The following is an 11,008-nucleotide window of genomic DNA, read 5'->3' as shown; positions in this document are numbered from 1 at the left end:
GTATCTAGTCGAAGACATTACCCTTCAAAATTGAAAAAATTTCCCTCGTTCCCCGTAAATGGGGGAAACCTCCAAAAAAATTACAAATTTAAAAATCGCTAATTTTCGAAATTTTTTCAATTTTTTTTACTAAAAACTGCCGTAACTTTTTCAAAAATAAACATATCACTATTTTTTATATAGATGCCTGATATTTTTACCTATCATTTGATATATTTTTTTTGTAAATTTGACCCTTTATCTGGCCACAGAGGGGGATATAAAACGACAACTTTTTCACAAAAAATTTACTTTTTCAACATAACTTTTGAAAATGTTCCGGAAGGTCTGACACTTTTATATATATCTTAAATTAAAGCTAATGTAATATACTTTAATTTGAAAAAAAAAAATTTGACCTCTGGACTTGTCTTCACGGCGAAAATGGCTACCGAATGCTATTTTCGTGTGAAAATTCTCGATTTTATTATTTATATAATATTTAACTTTATAATGCTATAACTTATTGAAAAGTTTATGGATCCACACAATTTTTTTATGAGAAATAATATTTTTTAATAAACCCTTTTTCATTTGACATACTTTATCTTTATCGAGATATTAATAAGGAACCAGCAGATCAAGTAGCTTTTGGAATAAAACACCAATTTTTTTTAAATTAAGCACTATCTAAAGATTTGCATCGAAGCGTTTATTTTTGATAGTGATTTTAATCACTGTCAGATATCATTATACTTGATCCAACTATACCACGTCACAACTGTGCCGCGGCCCCCTTGTGCTGGGTTTTTTTTTTTTTATTTTAATAAAAATTTTAAATTGTATTCATAAAAATATGCTTGATGATGTAGTAATTATAAGTAGCTCATAATATTTTATCACATAACATTGATTTATATATTTTTCAAGTAGTTTTTGACTTACACTGGTTGAGTAAATCCATTTTGAAAACATGTTTTTAACAAATTTTATTTTAAAAGGTATTCCTGGTCAGCATACTGGAAGTATAGCGTCCTTGGCTTCCACCAACTACTACGGTTCGACCACATCCGGACCAGAACAACACAGTCCTGCAAAGTACCCAGAAAATGGGCACGACACTCTTTCAGATTTTGTCACTTTTGTGTGTCAGGAGGCTGAGAGTTCTCAAGGAGCACAGGTACATTTTGTTTTATATATTTTAAATATAAGATATTTAAATATAATTTGGTGCTGAAGATTTATTGAAAAAGTTTTTTATACAATGTTATATCATAATTACCAATAAAACCATAATAATAATAAGTTAAATTTCAATATAAAATTTATTTAAATCAAACAAGTATCTGTAGCAAGTGGAAATTCATTAAAGATATATTTTATTTTAAATTTAAAAAATATCTCTGCTAAAAATTTAAGATTTTTTCAACTGTAAATTTTAGAAAAATTCAATTTAGTTTAAAATATTAATTTTATATTTACTTTTGAAAATATTGAACTCAATGTTTTTTAGAAAAATAGCGGAGTTTGAATTTTCTTTTTGTTATTTTTGAAACATTAACAATCTTTCTTTTTTTTTCATAATTTATAATTCTGAATGAATAAAAATAAAAAACTACATAGTTTTATCAATTTGAAAGTAAAATAGATGCTATAATTATTTAGTAATATACCATGTTTAATAAAAAAAATTGTAATTTCATTTTTATTTTTATCCCACGTAGGGATGGGCCTATGGAAATCAGGTTTTTAATTTTTTCTTTTGGTTTTATAATAAATAAATTCTAGATTTTATAATAATTATAGAATTACAATAGATTATAGTTTATGTATGAATTGATACAAAATAAAAATTCAAATAATATGTGTATGCATAGGGAATGAGTTTTTAGCTGAATGCATGAATAATAATAATATAATATACATTGAAAATGTTTTTTGCTATATGTTATTCTAATAGATTTTTATTTATTTTTTATCTCTAAACAGGCCGGTCCTACACGAAGTCCCAAAATGGCTCAATACTATCCTAGCACTATGTTGCCACCACCTCCTCCACCTCCGATGGCCCGTCCAGTAGCCATCATACGATCTACAGGTGAGTTTTAACAAACTATTTATTGAAGAAAATTAATTATGTTAAAATTTAGATTAATAATCATTATATTTTAAAAGTTTATAATTTATAGTGTGTTTAGTAAAAATATAAAATCATTCAAAAACCTAAATTTATATATTAGTACATTATTTGGGTTTAATTTATAATATTACGTAAATTATAATTTTTGTTTAAAAGAACATTATAAAAAAGTAAAAATAAATACTGAGTTTCATAAAATAAAATCAAAATTTATTTTGTATAAATTCACGTATAAAATTCTATATGAAAATGTGTTTCTATTTGATTTATTACTTAATTGTTTTAATGAAAACAGATTTTTCATTACCTTAACAATAAAATTAATAACTAATATATTTTTTATTTTAATGTATAATACAGAAAAGTTTTTAATCATTATTCGATTATAATTTTTTTTTTGTTTCTTTATAAATTTTTAAAATATTTGTGATTATTTAATATTACAATAATTAAAAAATTAAGAATTATAGATCCTAATCACTATTGAACACAATACGTATTCAATAAAAGATACATTTTTCTTATTTAATATTCACTGATAACATTGTTAGATGGAGTGATTGTTCAGCTTTGACTCACGCAATATCATTAAATTTAAAAACATAATTTTTTTTGCAGAAGTTAATAATATCCAAAATTCTATAATTTCCATAAAATTTGATTCTATCCCTCAGTTTTCCTTAAAAATTGTATCAACTTAAGTTTTTTCAATGGGAACATATATGATTCATCAGCATTTTTTTATTTATCTTTTAATTTGATAATTTACCATCCATACAGTAGATGTAATAAATAAAAGATAAAAATATCCAAGTTGATAAAATTTTATGGAAAAAATGGTGCAAAGGAACAATTTTATTTTTTTAAATTATAGAACGTATAATCCTTATAATTTTTAAATAGCACAATGATATTACATCTTATATTTATATAGATATTCCCGGAATTATAGTTAAACAATCACCCTGTATGATATACATATACGGGGTGACGTATATGTATGTATATATGTATATAGATGTTATAATAATAAAACTAGGAAAGAGGGGTCACTTGCAACATTGTATGGTGAGTATCTGGAAATCGATTATAGATTGTGGCATTCTGCCATCGTAATGCAGGCCTTTATGAAGAAAAACGCCGAGTCCAATATTTCTTTTCTAAGTTTATTTTTTATTTCACAATTTTAAATCAATAATGCTCTGAACATTTTCATAACACCGCCAATATAAATATTATGATAGTTACATAAAGCTTATGCATGATTATCATGCTACCTGTATCTTTAAACAGTTCATTTAAAACTATACAACAATTTTACTGTAAAATATTATTTTTTTTTCTAATTTTCTTGGAAAGTATTTCAGCTACTGTTTAATTTTATCTTATAATAGATCAAAACATTTCAATTTTATTATATATTCGTCGTTAAATTCACATTAGAATAATAAAAACATAATACACACCTTTATATATCTACCTACAATTTTTGTCATAATTTCAACGTTGTACAAGAAACAAAATTGATGGTGACTAACAATTGTGTGAAAAAATAGTATTAAATAAATAATATAGTGTAACATTTACATATAAATAAACAGCCCACAACAATACACATATAACAGATAAACATAATGAAACCATGACCAACAAAAAACTTATTCGATACTCTGATATTTGTTTTAATTTAGAGATTTCACAATTTTAATTTACAATTATTGAATTCAATCATATACAAATAAGAAAGTTATTACGTCGTTACATTATTGCAAATATTTTCGCGCTAGCGATAACATTATTTTTGTTAAATATTATTATTCAAATCATATGATATATAATTATTATATAATAAAATTAAAATTAAATATTATAAGTGAATATTGTAAAAAATTACTAATTAGTTTTCATTAATTTAAGTAATTTTTATTTGAAATAGTTTTTAGTTCTAAAATTTTCAACTTGACCTAATATAGATCCTATGGTGTTTTAATTTTAAGGATATTTTTAAATTTTTAGGTGAACTTACAATTGCACCTTCAAATTCGCCTCCAACTTCAAATACATCACCAATGGGCGGCGATGGATCACCTGGTGGTCGAGACTCAGACCATAGCCCTCCACCGATGGGCAGTCAGCTATCTGAAGGTCAACTGTCATCCAGTGGTCGGAGTGTGGTGACCAGCAGCCCTTTCACAGTGGCTTCAAACAGGGACTACCATTTCTCCCATATTCAACACGGCCAGGTACCTTATACGTTCAACTTGCCAGCTCACGATTACAACCCTTCCAACTATTAACGTTTCTTCGTTTTGTGTTTGAATTATAGTTCTTTCTTTTTAAAAGCATATTAATCTTGATATGAATGTGTTAAAGCTTTCATGGATTGATATATCATTATTAATCTTAAAGCAATAGCTTTAAGCTACTTACTATTGTTTTTTTTTTGTTTGTGATATGTTTTGTTCATAGAACTATTGTTACGCATAATATTTTCAACAGGAAAATAAATAGTCGATTAAAAAATGTTTTGATAATATTTTCATAAAAATTAAATATTAAATGAGAATAGTTTATCCAATCATTTTTTGGTTATGCTGAGCATTGCTAATATTATATGAGTTTTGTGTTGAGACTAAATGCTTGGTCAAAATCTATTTAATTATATTTTATTCCGATCACTGAATCGAGTTACTAAATTAAAAAAAATTAACATACAATTTTAGTAATGCTACTTCTATTTAAAATTTCCGCTGACGTATTTTTGTTTTTATTATGAAATGAATATGAAGTTTCGAGACAGACTTTTTTAACTATGTTTAGTTAGATAATTTTTTTTTGCGCATCAGAAATACTTATATTGTACAGAAAATGAATTTTAAAAACTAACCAATGCGATTTTTAATTGGGACATAAAAAATATGTGCCATTTGTTAGATTATTTTACACATATTATTAAAAATATCTTTAAATATATTTATTAAGTGCAATAATGTTAAATATTATATTATTTAGGTTCGCAATAATATTATTATGATGTATATAATTAGTGCATTGTTTTTTATGTATGTCATATAATTTGTGTGTTGACTTTAGGAATTATTACAAAATCTTTTAGGGATAAACTTTGACTAGACTGATAATTTTTGATTTAGTCAAAATGTATTATACTTTTGGAAATTTACAAAAGAATTAAATAATTTTTCACCATGTGGAATGTTTAATACACCTAAGTAGTAGACGTTAAAATATATAACAAAGATGTAGATTCATAAAACACTAAAATAAAATGAAAATATCTGTTGAATGTTTTTTAGCAAATGATTGAATTTTATCAACTCAGACAACTAATTCTAAAAATATAAATCCAATAAATATTACCGTAAGAATTTTTTTTTTGTATTACATTAGTTTAATTATTTAGCTTTAAGAAAATTCCCAAAATACACATTCTAGATAAAACTTTTTAAAATTTACCTTTTTATGTCAATTAATTTGTGGTTTAAAAATATTTTCTGAATCGAATATTTTAAGTAATATTATGACTTCCCCTAAAAAAAATGTTTATTTCAACTGATTATTAAGTACATCAAAATTATTCTACATTTTAAATTTGCAAAATAATTTCTACTTAATTTTGATTTCTAAACTACATGTAATGTAATACAATTGAATACATTACAATGGTATTACACTTTATTTTATTAAAGACATTTGGTCTGAAATAGTTTTAGAAGTAAAAAGAATTTTTAAGCGTGTTATTTTGTGTGATTATATTAGGTAAAATAGTTTTAACACTTCATTCGTATGATTTCATGCCAAGGATGACCACTTTCGGTATCGAGCTTACTTGTTGTAGGTCACATACAGCATGACCAGATTATTTTGCTTTGTCTCTTAGGAACAATCAGAGACAATAAATTGATAAATTACATCAAATTGCTTTTAATGGCATGTTATATTACTCACTAGGTAAAACATTGTCCCTTAGTTAAAACAGTACAAATATGTATACGAATCATTATCTCATTATGATAGAGCATTTTACTTTTACTTTTACAGTTTTTATTTAATTATACTTAAACAATACTATTTGTTCAATAACTGTAAATATTATTGTTTTAAATGTGTACAAAACTAATACATTATTGAAATCCACACTATTTTTGTTTCAATTTAACTTAATAGTCTCAATATCCATTAAGAATTATGACAGTGAAAAAAAATTTAAGTATGCTACATAATTTCATTTTACAAATTTTATACATCTGTATTATTTTTTTAACAAAAACTTAACTATGTCTAGTTTGGTTAAATGTACGCTAATATTTGGTATACTTTACTTTGTGAATATGATATTATATAGTCTTAATAGTGTTGTTTAAATGTTTATTGTACATTTTTTGTTATTGTTTATTGTTTGTTAATAAGTTTTATGTTGAATGCATATTAACTATTCATTTGTTTTTTTATAATTAAACAGTGCTAAGATATAATATTTCTTTTTATAAAATTTATTAATTTTTAAAGCGCCTAAACTCGTATTAAAAATTATCAAACAGTTTAAATCTTATTATAATTCAAAAGGATTTATGAGTTATATTTTTGTAAAAAAATACTATTAAAATAAAAATATTTAGAAAAATTTTTTACTTGCTAATAATCCACAGTATAATACAAATTAAAATTTCTGTATCTTATCTTTATTAAAGATAAAAATGTCATAACTATGAAATATTATGTACGTTTTACTATATTTTCGCAATTTTTTTTATTTTATAATTTGACATTTTATTTTTATTTTTTTATAATTGTAATTGTCATGTATGTTATTAAATTACCAAAGTACTTTTTTGTAAAATTATATATAAATTTATTTATAAATACGAGTATATACAATTATATACAGTAGAATTAGGACCTGTTTTGTGATACTCCTGTGTATATATTATATACCTATACATTATATAAATGCGTATAAATTAAAAAAACAAGTGTAATTTGTTTTAATCCTAAGTTATTATTTTCCTCTTAAATAATACTATAAGTAGACAATTTTATACAAAAATAAGTCCATTGCTCTTCGATTAATCCAGAATCTTAAGAAATAATATTTTGACAATTAGATAAAATTTTATCAATACATAAGCAAGTGTTAATGTCACATAAGTAATGTTCATATTTAAAATAGATTTGTTTAAAACACACCATTTTAATCATTTTAAATATAACTAATGCACTTTTGCTTGTAGTTTTTTTTTAATCTAACCCATTTAACAAGTGTGTAAAGTATATTCAATAATTGTGTCGCGAGAGTGTGTGAAACATGACTAATTCTATTAACAGGTATGTATTTTAATTTAAATCATTGTATCAAACGATTTCGTTTATTTTTTTCTGAATCAATTAATCACTTAATTACTTCATTTTAACTTATTATGAACCCCAAAAAATAATAAGTACAAAAATAAAATTTTTCAACTTTTGATTTATTATTATTGAAAAAAAAAGTTTAATATTAATAAACATTAAAGTTTCAAGCAATGCACTCTTTAAAACTCTAGTTATCTTAAATATCTAATAAATATTTGTATTACATACAAAATTGATTAAGCAGCTTTTTCACATTTATAATATTTATTCTTGTATTGTACAGTTGTTCAGTTATTCAAACTTGGGATCCGTAAATACAGTGTCTGGAGTGATAAGTCCTACCAATTTAAGTCTTTTGACAAACGCTGGCAGTACAAGTCCAACATCAAACCGATCGCGAAGTCATTCACAGACCACATTACCACGATGGAATTCTCAATGTACAACATCACCTTTTATCACACTCGAAGAAGAGTACATGATGACACCTCTAATGACCAGCAGTAACGGTCAGGGCAACGGTGGTTCCCTCATAGATGATGGTAAGAATATTGAAATTATGTAATTAAACATTTTTTTTCGAGTAAAAATCAAATTTAAAATAGGGTGGATACTTTCAACTTTTGTTTCGAAAGAATAAATTGAACCTTATACTGTGCGTTGAATTAAAATTCTTACTCAAGTTAAAGTATTATCAAAGAAGTAATAAGGCAAAAACAATTGGATTACTTTTACAATAACACGCTGTTATAAAAAAATTTTTTTTTGTTTGTTCTATAGACAGATATTTCAATAGTGTAGTTCATCAAACGACCGAAGGGTTAGATCGGATGGATACAAATGAACCTCAACACATTCAATCTTCAAATTCTTGTGGCCGTAACAGTCCCAACGTGACCGATGGCTCTCAAGACAACATAAATAAAACGCAGTCTTGATTTTTAAATTGAAGACAATTGATTAAATATAGGAAATTTATTTTAGTTAATTATTCATGGTTATTATTATTATTATTATTATTATTAAAATAATTATTCTATGGTGCCTATTTTATATAGATACGTGTAAAGAAAATTATAGATTTTTGAATTAAATCAATTTCATTGTTAATTTTAAGGACAATTTTATTATGTTTACTGTTTTTATAAGTCAAAGGCGACGGTAAAATTATTTTAAATTAAGTAATTTTTTTTTAGAAAACATGTCAGCAAATGCATAGATATTGAACACCCCCCCCCCCCAATAACATTAAAATCCTCTAGTCAATAAATTTTTTTGTAATAAATATTACATTTATTAGAAATCGTTTTTTTTATTTCGTTAACTAAATATATATAAATAGAATTTCTTTATTGTTTTCAATGTTGTATAGCATTAAAGTGTAAATTTTCATATAGTTACATATATAGTTAATAAATTAATACACTATTATTTTTCTGTTTTGTTCAGAGCTGTGAAAGTAGTCTTTGAATGTTTTTTATTTTGACCTGTTTTGCTTGAACTTAAATATACATTAAACAGATTTTACTCAGCGATCCATTAAAATATTAAGAACTATTATCGCCGAATATAAAAAAAAATAAAATTTTTTACCTATTATTTTGAGAAAATAAGTCTTATTGGCTGTTAACTTTTATGATGGTACATATTTACAAGGGATATCTTAATAACATTAAAAAAAAATTTTAAATACATTTAATATTATTGGTAATTTTAAAACTTCAGCATAGCATACTATAATATTCTAGCTATACTTTGCTCATATAATCTAATCAGTTTTTTTTTAAATTTCTTAAAAAAATTTTACTCTATTTTAATATTTATGAATTTGTTTTAAAAATTTAATAAGTGTTCTTCAAATAAATATCACTAAAGAAGCAGAGGCGTATTTACATTTTTTCCACCTATAGGCATTTAAAAATTTGCCGCCCTTCATTACGTTATGATGGAGGGAGTTCATTTCTAAATATTTTCGCAATAACACTACTAATTCTTCCTAAAAAAAAAGTATTTAAAAATATTTTTCAAGCAAATCTATTAAATAAAATAAAAAATATTATTAATTTAAAAACTAAAAAATATTAAACTCAAAAGCCACAGAAACTCACTATGAGTTTTTTCTAGTCGGGGTGTCAGTATGTGTTTAGCGTTGATAATGGTAACATTGTTTCCGAGATACGTATCCGCGACTTTTCAGTAATTTTTTGTGGCTTTTAAGTTTAATATTTTTAATATAGTTTTATTTTTATTTAATAGATTAGTCACAAGTGATCAATTTTTATTATATTAAGTAAATATATGTTTATTAATAAATCATAAAATAAATTGCTTGTAACTATTAATATACATATCATAAATACACAATAAATGAAAACGATTATGATAATTATTAGGAAGTCATAACAAAAATAAAAAAATAACTCGCTTATTATACATATGTTGGCCTTCAATNTCATAACAAAAATAAAAAAATAACTCGCTTATTATACATATGTTGGCCTTCAATATTTGCCGCCCCTTAGAATACGCCACTGTAAACAAGAAAGCTTATTTAGATGTATATATGAGAATAGCGTATAATTTTTACGTTTAAGTTAGTTAACTATTTATTAAGTATATAGATTTATATTCATATTCCATAACCTAATGAAAAATAATATTCAAAATAACAGGATTGTTTTAAAAATTTTATTTACAATCATTAAAATTATAAAAAACCTCAAGCTTTTTCCTTGTTCTCGTATCAGGTATAAGTATTATGAATATTAAGATTAATTTGTGATATCGAAATAGAATTATATTGTTAACTGAATTATTTTGAAAACACAAGGATAAATATCACATAATTCGAACAATTATAATTAAAAATGTTTAAATAAATTATCACATTTTAGGATTAACTTTTATGTCCTTAGAAATGTTAAATATAGAAACTATAATAATAATATGATTTTATATTTTAGGAAAACTTAGATGATTATGATATGGGGCAGACAATGAAAAATAAATTAAAAATAGCATTTTAAAATAAACAATTTTGTATTCTTATAATAAATAATTACACATAAAAAAAATACATGTAATAATAAAAATAGTCCTTTTTTAATTTTATCTTATAACTTAAGGTTGATTAACTTACAAAACTAGTTAATACACAAGTACTATTTTTTGTAATAAATTGTACATATTTTGTTAACGAAACCTAAGAACTTCCAAACAAATTATATAAATAAATAACTTTAAAAAAACGGTAACACAGTGGGGTCGAGGCACAGTATAGACGTGGCATAGATGAGATAAGTATAGATGATATCTGACAGTGATTAAAATCACTATCATAAGAAACGCTTCGATGCAAATCTGTAGATAGTGTTTCCTTTAGAGAAATTGGTGAAATATTTTAAAAGCAACATGAACTCTTATTTCTTTAATTATATCCTGATTAGTAGTTCTTTGATTTTAAAATATAATATATGAATAAATACTAATTATAGTTTTTAAATTTAGTATGAAATTGTG

At 23.9% G+C, this 11,008-nt stretch overlaps 1 protein-coding gene across 13 annotated transcripts in view; it reads left to right on the top strand.

The window, feature by feature from the left end:
- LOC126899969 (nuclear factor 1 X-type) overlaps positions 1–8,508 on the top strand; it is a 74,354-nt gene extending 65,846 nt beyond the window's left edge. For 10 of the 13 annotated variants that reach the window (XM_050675280.1, XM_050675276.1, XM_050675284.1 and 7 more), the window contains 6 exons: positions 981–1,159; positions 1,704–1,724; positions 1,969–2,077; positions 4,136–4,362; positions 7,773–8,031; positions 8,270–8,508. In XM_050675280.1, the coding sequence (XP_050531237.1) occupies positions 981–1,159; positions 1,704–1,724; positions 1,969–2,077; positions 4,136–4,362; positions 7,773–8,031; positions 8,270–8,427 (953 nt within the window). In that variant the 3' untranslated portion in view covers positions 8,428–8,508. Of the gene's footprint in view, positions 1–980; positions 1,160–1,703; positions 1,725–1,968; positions 2,078–4,135; positions 4,363–7,772; positions 8,032–8,094; positions 8,192–8,269 lie in introns of all 13 variants that reach the window. The other 3 variants (XM_050675278.1, XM_050675277.1, XR_007702761.1) reach the window with 2 other exon arrangements.
- Positions 8,509–11,008: the final 2,500 nt, after the last annotated feature.

The sequence above is a fragment of the Daktulosphaira vitifoliae genome, unplaced genomic scaffold, assembly GCF_025091365.1.
Source record: "Daktulosphaira vitifoliae isolate Bord-2020 unplaced genomic scaffold, ASM2509136v1 Scaffold_2, whole genome shotgun sequence".
NCBI classification, from domain to species: Eukaryota; Metazoa; Arthropoda; class Insecta; order Hemiptera; family Phylloxeridae; genus Daktulosphaira; species Daktulosphaira vitifoliae.
This window is presented reverse-complemented; position numbering and strand designations above follow the sequence as displayed.